This window comes from Pan troglodytes, chromosome 20 (assembly GCF_028858775.2).
Source record: "Pan troglodytes isolate AG18354 chromosome 20, NHGRI_mPanTro3-v2.0_pri, whole genome shotgun sequence".
Lineage (NCBI taxonomy): Eukaryota > Metazoa > Chordata > Mammalia > Primates > Hominidae > Pan > Pan troglodytes.
In genome coordinates this window covers 39,390,935-39,410,225 of record NC_072418.2, presented here as the reverse complement: position 1 = coordinate 39,410,225, position 19,291 = coordinate 39,390,935, and the positions used below count along the sequence as shown (strand labels likewise).

The window sequence follows — 19,291 nt, the reverse complement described above, 5'->3', positions numbered from 1 at the left end:
TTTAAAGGGGCACCAAAAAAAAATTAAAATAGATAAACATATTTTTAATGGAATACCTTTAAAAATGCAAATCAATGCACAAAGAAAACGCCCATGTTGAACAAAATGGTTACAACTGTGCCTTCTCTTCAACACCACCCCACCCTCCAGAAGTTTCCTTCAAGCCGTACCTGTAAGAGTAAAAATAGAGAAAAATAAAAACCTTTAAGTTAAAAGATAAAAATGAGCTGGGTGTGGGGGCTCATGCCTGTAATCCCAGCACTTTGGGAGGCTGAGGCAGGTGGATCACTTGAGGTCAGGAGTTCGAAACCAGGCTGGGCAATGTGGTGAAACACCGTCTCTACTAAAAATACAAAAAAACAAAAAAAATTGAGGTGGGCACAGTGGCAGGTGCCTGTAATCTCAGCTACTTGGGAGGCTGAGGCAGGAGAATTGCTTGAACCTGGGAGGCGGAGGTTGCAATGAGCCAAGAGCATGCCATTGCACTACATCCTGGGAGACAGATCAAGACTCTGTCTCAAAAAAACAAAACAAACAAACACCTCGGGAATTTCTGGCTCAAGCCTCTGATCTTCACCACCACTATCACCAGGGGATCTTTTGCTGTTCACCCAAGTCCAGCCTTCATCCCTAAACTCCTGGGGAAATGCGACCAGACTCTCCCCATCTCCATTCCGGGAGTTTGCCCCAAGCCAATCTTGTTCTCCCTGAAAACAGCCTTGGGGTTCCCCATCCTGGTACACCCTCCTACTCTAGGGGACACAGGGCCGATGTCACCCCCAAACCGGCAGTCCCAGGAGCGCATCGCTTCTCCCTGAACTGCTTCTGCCCCAACCTGGCATCTGCTCGGGGAAGGGCACCCCAGGGTGGAGACTTGCATGGTGAGCTCAGCTCACCTTCAGGTGAAGGTCAGCGCACACTGGCCACCCGGGACCACATTTTCCAGAATCCTTTGGCGGCCCCGCGATGCTCTCGTGGTCAGCAGATCTCATTGGGTTGCAGAGGAGAAACTTGTCCGTGTCACTTGGGCATCTTAACAGTCGGCTCCTAAGCTTGGTTGTGTGCGCTGTGCAGATGTGAGAGGCACACCGTGTGGGCGAAGCCAACTGCTTGCCCGCCTCTCTAGCTCCAAAACTACAATCCCCAGAGGCCTCTGCGGTCACTTCCACTACCCACCCTACACACCTTCTGTGTGTCGCATTAATGTCAGAAGCACTTCTGTTTGGTGGCCCTGGCTGGTTACGCTGGTTGGCACCCAGGTCTTCCCCACACCTCTGCACCTCATTACCTGACCGGCTTCTGGATCCGCAGCGTGCATCTGCAGTCCGTGAGTCCCCTATAGGCACTCAGTATGCCCCTCTGCGTGTCCCTGTGTTACTCATGGGGACGCAGTCTGGGAGCCGTAGACCTGTCTCAGAACTAGGGCGCCCTCCTGTGGGCACCTCCAGGCCATTTTCCTTTCACTGGAGCCCACCGGGTTAGAGACAGACCCTCACTCTGTTGCTTGGGGACAAGGGCTTCACTCCCTGGTCCGAGCTTGGGGCTGAGCTAGAGGGTTCGGGGTCATCCTGGGCCCCCTCTGGATGGGAATTGGCTGCCCTGTTAATTTCTGTGACATCCCCGACCCCAACAGTGGGGCTCTGGAGCAGACTGCGCTTCACCCCATGGGAAGGGGGTTTCCACCTGAGAGTCAAAAAAGAGGTGAGAATTCTCTGTAATTCCATCTTGACTGTCAACAGGATGGATTGATTCTGTTACCATTTCTTGCCCTGGAGGCTGCCTTGTTGGTACTGGGGAAAGTTCATTCCTAGTCCTGGAAAACTGGCTCATTCTAACTGGAGTCCTCCCTCAGCATTCCTTTCTGCTGCATCCATACCGCAGCCATTCATGTTGTTAATTGTAAACACACATGGAACAGTTTAAATAAAACTACACAGATGTGTGTGCTTAATTGTTCAGTGATGTGGATGAAGGGCAGGGACAGCAGAGATGCCTGTGATTTCAAGGGCTTGGGGAGGACTCCTAGAAGTAGAGCTGTCTCAGCTGCCCCTGACCGGTTTGGTACCTTGGAGATTCGGGGGAAGGCATTGCAGTCGGAGGCAGAAGGAAGCATAGTGTGAGGCTGGGTTCTTGCTACAGTGTAGGAAGGATTATGGTGGCCAAGAGCCTTCTTAAGGTTGATTTTTAAATATGCATAGGTGAAGATACAGACTAGCTGTTCACACATAGAACGAGGAGAAGCTTTATAGAGTGTGACCTAAATTTTACATCAGAGAACACTTTCACCTTCTGGCAACTGGGACATTTCACCCAAAATTCGAAATTCCCTCCTACTCTGAAAATAAATCTGGCCTAACTCTGCACTGTTATTTTTTTTTTTCTTTTTTTTGAGACAGAGTTTTGTGCTTGTTACCCAGGCTAGAGTGTAGTGGCGCAATCTTCACTCACCGCAACCTCTGCCACACGGGTTCAACCGATTCTCCTGCCTCTGCCTCCCAAATAGCTGGGATTTACAGGCATATGCCAACACACCGAGCTAACTGTCTTGTACTTTTTTTTAGTAGACACGGAGTTTCATCATGTTGGTTAGGCTGGTGCGATCCCCTGACCTCAAGTGATCCATCCGCCTCAGCCTCCCAAACTGCTGGGATTAAAGATGTGAGACACCTCACTTTGCCAGTATGCATTGTTCTTAGTGTCAGCCCCTGAAACTGCTGCTTCTGCTTTACTCGACTACGAGCCACCAGGGAGAGAGCAGCCCACGGGCACACAGGCGGACCTGTGCTCGTCATCACAAGGGCTCCACTTTTGGGGAGACTCACCCGCACACCGTCCGCGCACGCCTGAGGCTGGGATCCCGCGCTCCCTCGCCGGCGATCTTTCTGAGGTTTCTTCCTCCTGGGGTTTCTTCCTGCTGGTGGACCCTCCGCGAATCCCGTCCTCCGGAGACCGTCCTGGTACCTGCCCTGGCCAGGACTGGTCTCAGCCCAGACTCAGACGCACGACCACACAGGGCACCTCCTTCGCCAAGTGTCAGGGACCCATCCCCGGGCAACGCTGCCTTTCACTGTGACCCAAGCGGCGGCTCGGGCCTCGCGCATGCGCACTGGCGAGGCCGACTCCCCCGCCCCACCCCCCCTTACTCCGCAGAGTCAGGCTGCGGACCCTTTAAAAAATGGCGGCGGCGCGGCGGCTGCGGAGCCTGGGGCGGCGGTGCTGGAGGTTGCGGCGGCGGCGGCGGCTGCGGCGCAGCCCGAGGCGGCGGGTGGGAAGACGACTGCCAGAGGGGCCTGCGGGAGACCCAGGGTCGGACCCATAGGAGTCCTGTCGTCAGGACCTCCTTGATCGCTCTTCTGCTTCGGTTCCCGCTGAAGGAGGAGCTTCGGGGTGCCGGCTGGGCTGCGCGGACTCCTCTTGGGGTCCGATGATGGATCCCACCGGGTGATCGGGAATGGGGTTCCAATGCAGTGAGGCGGAAAGGGTCTCGCCGGGGCACAGAAAGATCCCCAGGGCCGCAAGGCGTGCTGTCGGCTGCAAAGGCACCGACCCATGAGCCCACTGCCTCCCTCCTTCCTGGCAGGAGTAGGGGCCTGCCTTCATCTCCAAGGCCCGGGGGCTCCGGCATCCCGACGCGGCTTCCGGCGACACGGGCAAAGAGAGACAGAGGCGAGTCGGAGCTGGAGCCAGTGTGACCACACGTGGCACTGTCGTCCCCCAAGAGCACATGCAGTCAGCGTGTGTCTTTGAGGCCGCAGGGGGCGACGACGAGACGGACAGTGATGTCCAGGCGTGCGCCCCGGGGGTCACTGGAGACCTGCCCCACAAAGCGGAGGAAAAGCCAAGCGCACCTGAAAACCTGCGACACAGGGCCTGTGCGCGAGTCCAGGCCACGTTCAGGGAGGCCCGCCAGAGGAGCCGAGAGGTTTGGACAAAGTACACCCCACCCCCAGCCCGCCGCCGGCTAGGTACCCCTGACGCAACCTCCCCTGCACCCAGCCCAAACCCAGTCCCGTTAGCTCCCTGACATCCGTGGCAGCCAAAAGATTCAGTGCCAGAAGGCACTTTCCCCAGGAGCGGAGGAACCGGTTGGCCCTCAAGAATCAGAGAGGAAGTGCAGGTGGGATGCCACACCGCCTTTCCTAGAAGGCCAATGTCAGGAGCGGTGGGCTTGCCTCCCCCTCTTCCTGGACCGAGCGTGCAGCCATCACTTGGGCCATGGAGACCAAGAGAACTTCCCTGTCCCACACAGGTATGGAAGCCCAGAGCTCCAGGATCACCACAGCTGCCCAATCATCCAGAAAGAGGTGTGGAGAGGGAAACAATCATGACGCGGACCCCCACGAGGTTTCTCCCTCATGGACGGGGAAGTCTTCTTTGTGGAAGACACTGAACCACACTAAGAAGCCGCCAGGCTTCTCAGAGACGGGGCAGACACAGCAAGAGGGAGGTCAGAGCAGAGGCCAGAGCCCAGGCAGGATACGGGGGGGCCATGCCACCACCACGGCCATCCGGGGAGGAGTGCCAAACGGGTGACTTGGCCACAAAGGCCAGCGTCTGAGCCACAGAGATGTTTGCCCCATCCCGTTGCCAGCTTCCTCCTCCGTCTCTGTTTCGAGCCGTGGCTAGATTTCTCAATGACGGCAAAGGGCAAGAGGAGTGAGAAGCGTCTTCCTCAAGATCTGTGGGCACCCTCCTGCGGGTGGACAATGAGCCCCTCTGAGGCCTTCGTCCTTGGCTAGGGTGTGGTCGTCTTGATCCCAGCAAAGAGGCTGCTCAGGAAGGGGAGGGGATGAAAACCCCTGCGGGTCCGACGCAGGTGCCCACGTTGCCCAGGCCTTCACAAACCCAAACTGGAACCGCCGGGAAAACGACTGCCAACGGGCCACACGACGCAGGCAGAGACCCGGGGAGAGGCTGACCACAAGATAGGCTGATGTGCGAGAAACCAACCTCCGGCGCAAAGGGCACCTGTGTCCCAGCAAACACGCACGCACAGACGGACAGAGATAGAGTAACAGAGAGCGATGGAAAGAGTGAGAAGAGAGAGATATCTGAGAGAGACATAAGTGGGCACAGAGACACAGAGACACAGACACACAGACACACAGACACACAGACACACACACACACACACACACACACACACCCCTAAGCACAAACACATACAGCAGGTAACACCCAGCCCCAGGCAGCCCCTGAAGCTGCCGGGTTCTGCTCTCCGGGACTACAACCCAGCGGTGAGAGAGCAGCCCACGGGCACACGGGCAGACCTGTCCTCGACATCACAAGGGCACCACTTTTGGGGAGACTCACGGGCACACCGTCCGCGCACACCTGAGGCTGGGATCCCGCGCTGCCTCCCCGGCGATCCGTCTGAGGTTTCTTCCTCCTGAGGCTTCTCCCTGCTGGTCGACCCTCCGCGAATCCCGGCCTCCGAGACCATCCTGTTAACGCCCTGGCCAGGACTGGTCTCAGCCCCGACTCTGACGCACGGTCACACAGGGCCCCTACTTGGCCCAGTCTCAGGAATCCACCCCGGGGCAACGGTGGCGGTCACTGTGACGCAAGCGGCGCCTCCGGCCTCGCGCATGCGCACTGGAGAGGCCGACTCGCCCCTCGCTCGGGAGAGGCAGGCTGCGGACCCTTTAAAAAATGGCGGCGACACGGCAGGTTGCGGGGACCGGGGCGGCGGTGGCGGCGGTGGCGCGCTTGCGGCGGCGGGTGGGAAGAGGACTGCCAGAGGGGCCTGCGGGAGACCCAGGGTCGGACCAGTAGGAGTCCTGTCCTCAGGACCTCCTCGATCGGTCTTCTTGCTTCGGTTCCCGGTGGAGGAGGAGCTTCAGGGTGCCGGCTGGGCTGTGCGGACTCCTCTTCGGATCCGACGATGGATCCCACCGGGTGATCGGGAATGGGGTTGCAATGCAGTGAGGCGGGAAGGGTCTCGCTGGGGCACAGAAAGATCCCCAGGGCCGCAAGGCGTGCTGTCGGCGGAAAATAAACGGACACACAAGCCCACTGCCTCCCTCCTTCCTGGGTGGAGCAGTGGCCTGCCTTCATCTCCAAGGCCCAGGGGCTCCGGCATCCCGACACTGCTTTCCGCGACACGTGCAAAGACAGACAGAGGCGAGTCCGAGATGGAGCCAGTGTGACCACCCGTGGCACTGACGTCGCCCAAGAGCGGATGGAGTGAGCGCGTGTCTTTGAGGCCATAGGGGGCGTGGCGAGACGGACAATGATGTCCAGACGTGCGCCCGTGGGCCACGGGAGACCTCGGCCACAAAGCTGAAGAAAAGCCAAGCGCAGCTGAAAACTTGCGAGACAGGGCCTGCGCCCGAATCCAAGCCACATTCAGGGATGCCTGCCAGAGGGGCCGAGAGGTTTCCAGAAATTTCACCCCACTCCCACCCCCACCCTGCCACCGGGTACGTACCCGTGACGCCACCTCCCCTGCACCCAGCAAAACCCAGTCCCTTTGGCTCCCTGACATCCGTGGCAGCCAGAAGATTCAGCGCTAGAAGCCTCTTTCCCCAGGAGCAGAGGAACCCGATGGCCCTCAGGAATCAGAGAGGAAGTGCAGGTGGCATGCCACACTGCCTTTCCTAGAAGGCAAATGTCAGGAATGGTCGGGTTGCCTCCCGCTCTTCCTGGACCGACCACGCAGCCATCACTTGGGCCACAGAGACCCAGAAAGCTTCCCTGTCCCAGACAGCTATAGAAGCCCAGAGCTCCAGGATCACCACACCTGCCCAATCATGCTTAAAGAGGTTTGGAGAGGGAAACAATCATGACACCGACCCCCAGGAACTTTCTCCCGGATGGACTGGGAAGTCTTTTGGGTTGAAGACATTGAGGCAGACCAAGAAGCCCCTAGGCTTCTCAGAAACAGGGCAGGCAGAGCAAGAGGGAGGACAGAGCAGAGGCCAGAGCCCAGGCAGGATTGGCGGCAATCCCACAACCAGGGCCGTCCAGGGAGGAGTGCCAAACGGGTGACTTTGCCTGGAAGGCCAGTGTCAAGCCTCTGAGCCCAAGCCAATCCATCACATCCCCTGTGACTTGAACATATACACCAGATGGTCTGAAGTAACTGAAGATCCACAAAAGAGGTCAAAATAGCCTTGACTGATGACATTCTACCATTGTGATTTGTTCCTTACCCACCCTATCTGATCAATGTACTTTGTAATCTCCCCCACCCTTAAGATGTTTCTTTGTAATTCTCCCCACCCTTGAGAATGTACTTTGTGAGATCGACTCCTGTCCGCAAAACATTGCTATCAACTTCACCACCTATCCCAAAACCTATAAGAACTAATAGTAATCCATCTCCCTTTGCTGACTCTCTTTTCAGACTCAGCCCGCCTGCACCCAGTTGAAATAAACAGCCATGTTGCTCACACAAAGCCTGTTTGGTGGTCTCTTCACATGGACGGGCATGAAATTTGGTGCCGTGACTCGGATCGGGGGACCTCCCTTAGGAGATCAATCCCCCGTCCTCCTGCTCTTTGCTCCATGAGAGAGATCCACCTATGAGCTCAGGTCCTCAGACTCACCAGCCCAAGAAACATCTCACCAATTTCACTTCCGGTAAGCGGCCTCTTTTTACTCTCTTCTCCAAGTTCTGTCACTATCTCTCCAACCTCTTTCTCCTTTCAATCTTGGCACCACACTTCAATCTCTCCCATCTCTTAATTTCAATTCCTTTCATTTTCTATTAGATACAAAGGAGACACGTTTTATCCGTGGACCCAAAACTCCAGCACCGGTCAAGGACTGGGAAGGCAGCCTTCCCTTGGTGTTTAATCATTGCAGGCCCGGCTCTCTGATTATTCACCCATGTTTCAAAGGTGTCAGACCATGCAGGGACACCTGCCTTGGTCCTTCACCCTTAGCGGCAAGTCCCGCTTTTCTGGGGGAGGGGCAAGTACCCCAACCCCTTCTCTCCGTGTCTCTACCCCTTCTCTGCTCTTCTGGGGCAGGAGCAAGAACCCCTCAACCCCTTCTCCTTCACCCTTAGTGGCAAGTCCCACTTTTCTGGGGGATGGGCAAGTACCCCAACCCCTTCTGTGTCTCTACCCCTTCTCTGCTTTTCTGGGGTAGGGGCAAGTACCCCTCAACCCCTTCTCCTTCACCCTTAGCAGCAAGTCCCACTTTTCTAGGTGGCAAGAATCCCCAATCCCTTATTTCCGCGCTACGACCCCTTTCCCACTTTTCTGGAGGGTGAGAACCCCTGAACCCCTTCCCTCCCTCTATGCTCTCTTTGCTCTGGGCTTGCCTCCCTCACTATGGGCAACCTTCCACCCTCCATTCCTCCTTCTTCTCCCTTAGCCTGTATTCTTAAGAACTTATAAACCTCTTCAACTCTCACCTGACCTAAAATCTAAGCATCTTATTTTCTTCTGCAATGCTGCCTGACCCCAATACAAACTCCACAGTAGTTCCAAATAGCCCGAAAATGGCACTTTCAATCTTTCCACTCTACAAGATCTAAATAATTCTTGTCATAGAATGGGCAAATGGTCTGAGGAGGCCTGATGTCCAGGCATTCTTTCACACATCAGTCCCTTCCTAGTCTCTGTGCCCAGTGCAACTGCTCCCAAATCTTCTTTCTTTCCCTCCCACCTGTCCCCTCAGTCCCAACCCCAAGCGTCGCTGAGTCTTTGTAATCTTCCTTTTCTACAGACCCATCTGACCTCTCCCCTCCTCGCCAGGCCGAGCTAGGTCCTAATTCTTCCTCAGCCTCTGCTCCTCCATCCTGTAATCTTTTTATCACCTTCCCTCCTCACACCTGGTCCGGCTTACACTTTCGTTCTGTGACTAGCCCTCCCCGCCTGCCCAGCAATTTACTCTTAAAAAGGTGGCTGGAGCCAAAGGCATAGTCAACGTTAATACTCCTTTCTCTTTATCCTAAATCAGAAGCATTTAGGCTCTTTTTCATCAAATATAAAAACACAGCCCAGTTCATGGCTCGTTCGGCAGCAACCCTGAGACGCTTTACAGCCCTAAAACCTAAAAGGTCAAAAGGCCATCTTATGCTCAATATACATTTTATTGCCCAAACTGCTCCCGACATTAAATAAAACTCCAAAAATTGGAATCTGGCCCTCAAACCCCACAACAGGACTTAATTAACCTCACCTTCAAGGTGTACAATAATAAAAAAAAAGTTGCAATTCCTTGCCTCCACTGTGAGACAAACCCCAGCCACATCTCCAGCACACAAGAACTTCCAAACGCCTGAACCGCAGTGGCCAGGCATTCCTCCAGAACCTCCTCCCCCAGGAGCTTGCTATAAGTGCCAGAAATCTGACCACCAGGCCAAGGAATGCCTGCAGCCCAGGATTCCTTCTAAGCCATGTCCTATCTGTGCAGGACCCCACTGGAAATCGGACTGTTCAACTCACCTGGCAGCCACTCCCAGAGCCCCTGGAACTCTGGCCCAAAGCTCTCTGACTGACTCCTTGGCTTAGCGGCTGAAGATTGATGCTGCCTGATCTCCTTGGAAGCCCCATAGACCATCACAGATGCCGAGATTTTGGTAACTCTCACAGTGGAGGGTAAGTCCGTCCCCTTCTTAATCAATACGGAGGCTACCCACTCCACATTACTTTCTTTTCAAAGGCCTGTTTCCCTTGCCTCCATAACTGTTGTAGGTATTGACAGCCAGGCTTCTAAACCTCTTAAAACTCCCCAGCTCTGGTGCCAACTTAGACAATACTCTTTTATGCACTCTTTTTTAGTTATCTCCCTCTGCCCAGTTCCCTTATTAGGCAGAGATATTTTAACCAAATTATCTGCTTCCCTGACTATTCCTGGACTACAGCTGCATCTCATTGCCGCCCTTCTTCCCAATCCAAAGCCTCCTTTGCATCCTCCTCTTGTATCCCCCCACCTTAACCCACAAGTATAAGATACCCCTACTCCCTCCTTGGTGACCGATCATGCACCCCTTACCATCTCATTAAAACTGAATCACCCTTACCCCGCTCAATGCCAATATCCCATCCCACAGCATGCTTTGAAAGGATTAAAGCCTGTTATCACTCACCTGCTACAGCATGGCCTTTTAAAGCCTATAAACTCTCCTTACAATTCCCCCATTTTACCTGTCCTAAAACCAGACAAGGCTTACAAGTTAGTTCAGAATCTGCGCCTTATCAACAAAATTGTTTTGCCTACCCACCCCATGGTGCCAAACCCATGTACTCTCCTGTCCTCAATACCTCCCTCTGCTACCCATTATTCTGTTCTGGATCTCAAACATGCTTTCTTTCCTATTCCTTTGCACCCATCATCCTAGCCTCTCTTCCCTTTCACTTGGACTTACCCTGACACCCATCAGGCTCAGCAAATTACCTGGGCTGTACTGCTGCAAGGCTTCACAGACAGACCCCATTACTTCAGTCAAGCCCAAATTTCATCCTCATCTGTTACCTATCTCAGCATAATTCTCGGAAAAACACACGTGCTCTCTCTGCTGATCGTGTCCAGTTAATCTCCCAAACCTCAATCCCTTACAAAACAACAACTCCTTTCCTTCCTAGGCATGGTTTGTGCCGTCAGAATTCTTACACAAGAGCCAGGACTGCACCCTGTAGCCTTTCTGTCCAAACAACTTGACCTTACTGTTTTAGCCTAGCCCTCATGTCTGTGTGCAGCGGCTGCCACTGCTTTAATACTTTTAGAGGCCCTCAAAATCACCAACTATGCTCAACTCACTCTCTACATTTCTCATAATTTCCAAAATCTATTTTCTTCCTCATACCTGACACATATACTTTCTGCTCCCTGACTCCTTCAACTGTACTCACTCTTTGTTAAGTCCCACAATTACCATTGTTCCTGGCCCAGACTTCAATCCAGCCTCCCACATTATTCCTGATACCACACCTGACCCCCATAACTATCTCTCTCATCCACCTGACATTCATCCCATTTCCCCATATTTCCTTCTTTCCTGTTCCTGAGCCTGATCACACTTGATTTATTGATGGCAGTTCCACCAGGCCTAATCACCACACACCAGCAAAGGCAGGCTATGCTATAGTACAAGCCACTATCCCTCCTCTTAGAACCTCTCGTTTCCTTTCCATTGTGGAAATCTATCCCCAAGGAAATAACTTCTCAGTGTTCCATCTGCTATTCTACTACTCCTCAGGAATTATTCAGGCCCCCTCCTTTCCCTACACATCAAGCTTGAAGATTTGCCCCCACCCAGGACTGGCAAATTAGCTTTACTCAACATGCCCCAAGTCAGATAACTAAAATACCTCTTAGTCTAAGTAGACACTTTCACTAGATAAGTAGAGGCCTTTCCTACAGGGTCTGAGAAGGCCACCACAGTCATTTCTTCCCTTCTGTCAGACATAATTCCTCAGTTTAGCCTTCCCACCTCTATACAGTCTGGTAACAGACCAGCCTTTATTAGTCAAATCAGCCAAGCAGTTTTTCAGGCTCTTAGTATTCAGTAAAACTTTTATATCCCTTATGGTCCTCTGTCTTCAAGAAAAGTAGAACTGACTAAAGGTCTTTTAAAAACACACCTCACCAAGCTCAGCCACCAACGTAAAAAGGACTGGAAAGTACTTTTACCACTTTCCCTTCTCAGAAGTGAGACCTGTCCTCAGAATGCTGCAAGGTGCAGCCCATTTAAGCTCCTGTATAGACATTCCTTTTTATTAGGCCCCAGTCTCATTCGACACCAGACCAACTTAGACTGTGCCTCAAAAAAACTTGTCATCCCTACTATCTTCTGTCTAGTCAGACTCCTATTCACCGTTCTCAACTACTCATACATGCCCTGTTCTTGTTTACACTGCCAGTTTACACTCTTTCTCCAAGCCATCACAGCTGATATCTCCTGGTGCTATCCCCAAACTGCCACTCTAAACTCTTGAAGTAAATAAATAATCTTTGCTGGCAGGACTATGCTGAACCTCCTTAGGCACTCTCTAATCAGATGTCCTAGGTCCTCCCAATTCTCAGACCTTTTATACCTGTTTTTCTCCTTCTCTTTTTCCATTTAGTTTCTCAATCCATCCAAAACCGTATGCAGGTCATCACCAATAATTCTATATGACAAATGTTTCTTCTAACACCCCCACAATATCACCCCTTTCCACAAGATCTCCCTTCAGCTTAATCTCTCCCACTCTAGCTTCCCACGCCACCTGAATCCCGCTTGAAGCAGCTGTGAGAAACATCGCCCATTCTCTCTTCATACCACCCCCCAAAAATTTTCACTGCCCCAATACTTCAACACTATTTTATTTTTCTTATTAATATAAGATGGCAGGAATGTCCGGCCTCTGAGCCCAAGCCAAGCCATCGCATCTCCTGTGACTTGCACGTATACACCCAGATGGCCTGAAGTAACTGAAGATCCACAAAAGAAGTCAAAATAGCTTTAAGTGATTACATTCCACCATTGTGATTTGTTCCTGCCCCACCCTAACTGATCAATGTACTCTGTAATATCCCCCACCCTTAAGAAGGCTCTTTGAAATTCTTCCCACCCTTGAGAATATACTTTGTGAGATCCACCCCTGCCCGCAAAACATGGCTCTTAACTTCACCGCCTAACCCAAAACCTACAAGAACTAATGATAATCCATCTCCCTTCATTGACTCTCTTTTCGGACTCAGCCGGCATGCACCGAGGTGAAATAAACAGCCATGTTGCTCACACAAAGCCTGTTTGGTGGTCTCTTCACACGGACGCGCACGGACGTCCCCCAAGAGCAGAAGGAGTGAGCGGGTGTCTTTCAGGCTGTAGGGGGTGAGGGCGAGACGGACAGTGATGTCCAGCCATGCGCCCGGGGGGCCACAGGAGACCTCCGCCACAAAGCTGAGGAAAAGCCAAGCACACCTGAAAACCTGCGAGACAGGGCCTGTGCAGGAATCCAAGCCACATTCAGGGATGCCTGCCAGAGGGGCTGAGAGGTTTCCACAAACTACACCCCACCCCAACCCCGCCACCCGGTAGGTACCCCCGACCCTACCACCCTTGCACCCAGCAAAACCCAGTCCCTTTGACTTCCTGACATCCATGGCAGCCAGAAGATTCAGCGCTAGAAGCCTCTTTCCCCAGGAGCAGAGGAACCCGATGGCCCTCAAGAATCAGAGAGGAAGTGCAGGTGGCATGCCACACCGCCTTTCCTAGAAGGCAAATGTCAGGAACGGTCGGGTTGCCTCCCGCTCTTCCTGGACGGACCACGGGGCAACAGAGACCCAGAAAGCTTCGCTGTCCCAGACACCTATGGAAGCCCAGAGCTCCAGGATCACCACACCTGCCCAATCATGCTGAAAGAGGTTTGGAGAAGGAAACAATCATGACACCGACCCCCAGGAACTTTCTCCCGGATGGACTGGGAAGTCTTCTGGGTTGAAGACATTGAGCCAGACTAAGAAGCCCCTAGGCTTCTCAGAAACAGGGCAGGCAGAGCAAGAGGGAGGACAGAGCAGAGGCCAGAGACCAGCAGGATTGGCAGCAATGCCACCACCACGGCCATCCGGGGAGGAGTGCCAAACGGGTGACTTGGCCAAGATGGCCAGCGTTTGAGCCACAGAGATGCTTGCCCCATCCCGTTGCCGGCTTCCTTCTCCGTCCCTGTGTCGAGCTGTGGCTAGATTTCTCAAGGAGGGCAAAGGGCGAGAGGAGTGAGAAGCATCTTCTTCAAGATCTGTGGGCACCCTCCTGCGGGTGGACAATGAGCCCCTCTGAGGCCTTTGTCCTTGGCTGGGGTGTGGTCGTCTTGATCCCAGCAAAGAGGCTGCTCAGGATAGGGAGGGGATGAAAACCCCTGCGGGTCCGACGCAGGTGCCCGCGTTGCCCAGGCCTTCACAAACCCAAACTGGAACCGCCGGGAAAACGTCTGCCAACGGGCCACACAACCCAGGTAGAGACCCGGGGAGAGGCTGACCACAAGATAGGCTGACGTGGGAGAAACCACCCTCTGGTGCAAAGGGCACCTGTGTCCCAGCAAACACGCAGGCACAGATGGACAGAGATAGTAAAAGAGAGCGATGGAAACAGCGAGAAGGGAGAGAGAGAGATATCTGAGAGAGACATAAGTGGGCACACAGACACACACAGACACACACACACACACACACACCCCAAACGCAGACACACATACAGCAGGTAACACCCACCCCCAGGCAGCCCCTGAAGCTGCCGGGTTCTCCTCTCCGCGACTACGACCCACCGGTGAGAGAGCAGCCCACGGGCACACGGGCAGACCTGTCCTCGACATCACAAGGGCACCACTTTTGGGGAGACTCACGGGCACACCGTCCGCGCACACCTGAGGCTGGGATCCCGCGCTGCCTCCCCGGCGATCCGTCTGAGGTTTCCTCCTCCTGAGGCTTCTCCCTGCTGGTCGACCCTCCGCGAATCCCGGCCTCCGAGACCATCCTGTTAATGCCCTGGCCAGGACTGATCTCAGCCCCAACTCTGACGCACGGTCACAGAGGGCTCCTACTTGGCCCAGTCTCAGGGACTCACCCCAAGGCAACGGTGGTGGTCACTGTTACCAAAGCTGCGGCTCCGGCCTCGCGCATGCGCACTGGAGAGGCCGACTCGCCCCTGGCCCCAGAGAGTCAGGCTGCGGACCCTTTAAAAAATGGCGGCGACGCGGCAGGTTGCGGAGACCCGGGCGGCGGTGGCGGCGCTTGCGGCGGCGGTGGCGGCGCTTGCGGCGGCGAAGGCAGCGCAGCCCGAGGCGGCGGGTGGGAAAAGGATTGCCAGAGGGGCCTGCGGGAGACCCAGGGTCGGACCCGTAGGGGTCCTGCCGTCAGGACCTCCTTGATCGGTCTTCTGCTTGTTCCCGGTGGAGGAGGAGCTTCAGGGTGCCGGCTGGGCTGTGCAGACTCCTCTTCGGATCCGAGGATGGATCCCACCGGGTGATCGAGAATGGGGTTGCAATGCAGTGAGGCGGGAAGGGTCTCGCTGGGGCACAGAAAGATCCCTAGGGCCCCAAGGCGTGCTGTCGGCGGAAAATGAACTGACACACAAGCCCACTGCCTCCCTCCTTCCTGGGTGGAGCAGTGGCCTGCCTTCATCTCCAAGGCCTGGGGGCTCCGGCATACCGACACTGCTTCCCGCGACACGTGCAAAGACAGACATAGGCGAGTCCGAGATGGAGCCAGTGTGACCACACGTGGCACCGACGTCCCCAAAAGCAGATGGAGTGAGCAGGTGTCTTTGAGGCCGTAGGGGGCGATGGCGAGACGGACAGTGATGTCCAGCCGTGCGCCCGGGGGCCACGGGAGACCTCCGCAACAAAGCTGAGGAAAAGCCAAGCGCACCTGAAAACCTGCGAGACAGGGCCTGCGCCCGAATCCAAGCCACATTCAGAGATGCCTGCCAGAGGGGCCGAGAGCTTTCCACAAACTACACCCCACCCCCACCCCGCCATCGGGTAGGTACCCCCGACGCGACCTCCCCTGCACCCAGCAAAACCCAGTCCCTTTGGCTTCCTGACATCCGTGGCAGCCAGAAGATTCAGCGCTAGAAGCCTCTTTCCCCAGGAGCAGAGGAACCCGATGGCCCTCAAGAATCAGAGAGGAAGTGCAGGTGGCATGCCACACCGCCTTTCCTAGAAGGCAAATGTCAGGAACGTTCGGGTTGCCTCCCGCTCTTCCTGGACGGACCACGGGGCCACAGAGACCCAGAAAGCTTCCCTGTCCCAGACAGCTATGGAAGCCCAGAGCTCCAGGATCACCACACCTGCCCAATCATGCTGAAAGAGGTTTGGAGAAGGAAACAATCATGACACTGACCCCCAGGAACTTTCTCCCGGATGGACTGGGAAGTCTTCTGGGTTGAAGACATTGAGCCAGACTAACAAGCCCCTAGGCCTCTCAGAAACAGGGCAGGCAGAGCAAGAGGGAGGACAGAGCAGAGGTCAGAGCCCAGGCAGGATTGGCGGCAATGCCACCACCACGGCCATCCGGGGAGGAGTGCCAAACGGGTGACTTGGCCACGAAGGCCAGCGTTGGAGCCACAGAGATGTTTGCCCCATCCCATTGCCGGCTTCCTTTTCCGTCCCTGTGTCGAGCTGTGGCTAGATTTCTCAGTGAGGGCACACGCGAGAGGATTGAGAGGAGTGAGGTCGATGGGCACCTCGACCTGCATAAGCAGGTTGATGATGAGCTTTTGTGAGAATTTTTTCCTTTGCTGGGGTGTGGTTGTCTTGATTCTAGCAATGAGGCCGCTCATGATTGGGAGCTGATTTAATCCCCTCCGTGTCTCATGTAGCTCCCCACGTTGCCCACCGGTCACGAACCCAAACTGTAACCGCCTGGAAAACGAATGACACCCGGCCACATGACCCAGACAGAGATGCGAGGAGAGACTCACCAGAAGAAAGGCCAAGGTACAAGAAACCGCCCTTCATTGCCCATGCATCCCAACACACGCACGCACCCGCGCACACACGGATGGAAACTGGTAGAGAGTGATAGACGGAGAATGAAAACAGAAATAAGAGAAAGAGACACAACCCAGACATACTGCAGTGGCACAGTAACATTCATCCCCAGGCAGCCCCTGAAGCCTCTGGGTTCTGCTCTGCGCGACAACGACCCTGGGGTGAGAGAGCAGCCCTTGGGCATACAAGCAGACCTGTCCTGGAGATCGCAAGGGCACGACTTTTGGGGAGACTCACCGGCACACCGTCCGCGCAGGCCTGAGCCTGGGATACTGCGCTGCTTCCCAGACGCTCCGCCTGAGGTTTCTTCCTCCTGGTCGAACCTCCGCGAATCCTGGCCTCGGGATACCATCCCGTCGACGCCCCAGTGAGGACTAGACTTAGCCCCGAGGCCGATGCGCTGCCACAGAAGGCTCCTCCTTCGCGGAGAGTGAAGAACTCATCTCCAGACAACGGTGGCGGTCTCTGTGACGTAAGCATCCGCTCGCGATTTGTGTATGCGCCTTGCCAAGGCTGACTGCGCTCTGCTCTGGATCAGGCTGCAGCCCCTGAAAAAAATTGCTGGGGCTGTGTGTGTGAATGGGAGTGTGCATGTATGTCTTTGGACGAACGTCCCCTGTTCTCTGGAGGGCAGTTTCTTGCATGTTGGCCTTTTTGGTGAGCCTCTTTCTCGGTCTCTGCCTGGGTCGTGTAGCGGGTCCTGTGACTGGAACGGGCAGTCATTTTCCTGGCGGTTGCACTTTTGGTTTCTGAAGGCCTTGGCGAGGTTTGGTGCTGTCGGACCCGCAGGCGTTCAAGTCACCTGCCCATTCTGAGTGGCCTTTTTTCTAAAATCCTCCACCCAGGAGCAGAGGACCCGGATGTCATTCAAGAATTAGAAAGGAAGTGCAGATTATTGCAAAGCAGGTAGCTAACACTGGATAGATGAGATGAACATTGGTTTGCTAATTACCCATACTTTCGCCCCAGGGAAGGAGAGCCCAGCACACCATGTGGGGTACAGTGTGTTGCACTCAGGAACACAGTAATCAGGTGGAGGCTATTCCAGGAGGCTTTGTAGTACCAAGAGTATGGGAGGTAACCCCTGGTTCTTGAAGGAGGGTGTGAATGGCCTGTTTGAATAATTCTGCAGGCTGGCTGGAACCTGACGCCCACTACTACGCAGTAAGCAGGTACTGTGCCTGGCCTCTGAAGGAAGTGCTTGGGCTAGGGCACCTTATTCAAAGGAGTACATTGGGGCAGGGAATTTGCAGTTAATCCATTCAGCCCTCCTTGCTTCCCCCAGTGTCAGGGCACATATAATATTGAGCCTTAATCTTAGGCCTTAACCTTGACCCCTTGATGCCTTGACATCTCTTGGCGATACTGAGACTTCTAGAATGTAGAAGTTTTACTGGATGGAAGGTCTTGACTGCAAGTTGTCCATGTTTCTGGCTCACTGAAGAAAGAATTAAACAAACTACACGAAGCAACAAAAGATCAAAGCCACGAAAGAAGAAAGAAGCAACGAAACTGCAGATTTATTGAAGCAAAAGTCCACTCTACAGAGCCAGAGCGGGCTAGAGCAAGCGGCTCAAGAGCCCAGATTACAATGTTCTTTAGAGTTATTAAGCTAAAGAATTTGATAACACCCATAAGTGCCTTTTCGAGGTCTTCAATTGGTTACACCCTATGAAGGATTGGCCTGTGGCCAGAGGCTGAACTGGAGACTTCTGTGTTGTCATCACAGGAGTGAGGATGTGGCCTGTGTGCTGCTTAACCTGGCCTAGAACTTGCTGCACCTGCTGTTCTTTTGCTTCCACCTTAACCCTTGGTTATGCTAATTTTCTTTTCCTTTTTGTTTTGAGACGGAGTCTCGCTCTGTCGCCCGCTGGAGTGCAGTGGCGGGATCTCGGCTCACTGCAAGCTCCACCTCCTGGGTTCACGCCATTCTCCTGCCTCAGCCTCCTGAGTAGCTGGGACTACAGGTGCCTGCCACCATGCCTGGCTTATTTTTTGTATTTTTAGTTGAGACGGGGTTTTACCCTGTTAGCCAGGATAGTCTGGAACTCCTGACCTCGTGATCTGCCTGCCTCGGACTCCGAAAGTGTTGGGATTACAGGTGTGAGCCACTGCGCCTGGCTTGGTTATGCTAATTTCCTATTCTCCTGCCTCAGAAGTGCCTCTCTAGGAAGCCAAGCAGGCTCTTACCTGCTTCAGGTGAGCAGGTAACCAGGAGGGAGAGGACCACAGTTGCTATCATGGCTATGATTCGGGTTTGGAAACCTGTGCAGAGCCTTTGGCTCCACTTGGTATGGGATAGCCAAGAGAACAGATATGTGGTTTTCAAATCATGATATGTCTTTGAATATTTGTGTAACCTTATGTATTACCATCAGTTTTTATTTGTTAGGTGCGGTTGTTCTTGCTCATATTATTATTATTATTATTTTGAGACAGAGTCTCATTCTGTTGCCAGGCTGGAGTGCAATGCTGCCATATCAGCTCACTGCAACCTCCGACTCTTGCGTTCAAGCGATTCTCCTGACTCAGCCTCCCAAGTAGCTGGGAATACAGGCGTGTACCACCACACCCAGCTAATTTTTGTATTTTTAGTAGAGATGAGGTTTCACCATGTTGTCCAGGATGATCTCTTGACCTCATGATCCACCTACCTCAGCCTTCCAAAGTGCTGGGATTATAGGCGTGAGCCACCGCGCCCGGCCAAAAATTTTTTAAATAAAATAAAATATGTCAGTATAGGCCAGGTGCAGTGGCTCACATCTGTAATCCCAGCACTTTGGGAGGCTGAGATAGGAGGATCACTTGAGTTCAGGAGTTCAAGACCAGCCTGCACAACACAGCAAGACCCCACCTCTAAA

The 19,291-nt window shown here is 54.0% G+C and overlaps 2 protein-coding genes across 11 annotated transcripts in view; one reads left to right on the top strand and one right to left on the bottom strand.

The window, feature by feature from the left end:
* Positions 1-19,291, top strand: part of LOC134809106 (uncharacterized) — a 38,607-nt gene that overhangs the window by 14,075 nt on the left and 5,241 nt on the right. For 3 of the 5 annotated variants that reach the window (XR_010153830.1, XR_010153831.1, XR_010153837.1), the window contains 3 exons: positions 7,349-7,584; positions 9,370-9,554; positions 12,286-12,688. Coding sequence is in view for 1 of the 5 variants with exons in the window: in XM_063801541.1 (XP_063657611.1) it covers positions 14,420-14,905 (486 nt within the window). In the remaining 4 variants the exon portion in view is untranslated. Of the gene's footprint in view, positions 1-7,348; positions 7,585-9,369; positions 9,555-10,287; positions 16,903-19,291 lie in introns of those variants that run through there. The other 2 variants (XR_010153832.1, XM_063801541.1) reach the window with 2 other exon arrangements.
* LOC134809105 (uncharacterized) lies at positions 24-16,782 on the bottom strand. Of its 6 annotated transcripts, XR_010153828.1 has the most exons (4): positions 2,823-5,262; positions 1,289-1,683; positions 897-1,066; positions 24-170 (listed from the first exon to the last, which is right to left on the bottom strand). XR_010153828.1 is itself a non-coding variant. In XM_063801539.1 (3 exons), exons 1-3 carry the CDS (start codon positions 16,780-16,782, stop codon positions 129-131), a joined length of 327 nt encoding a protein of 108 aa, XP_063657609.1. In that variant the 3' UTR covers positions 24-128. The 6 variants fall into 6 exon arrangements, 2 of the variants coding, with proteins under 2 accessions (XP_063657609.1, XP_063657610.1); XR_010153825.1 differs by having other exon boundaries at positions 897-1,683; positions 2,823-7,389; XR_010153826.1 differs by lacking the exon at positions 1,289-1,683 and having other exon boundaries at positions 2,823-7,389.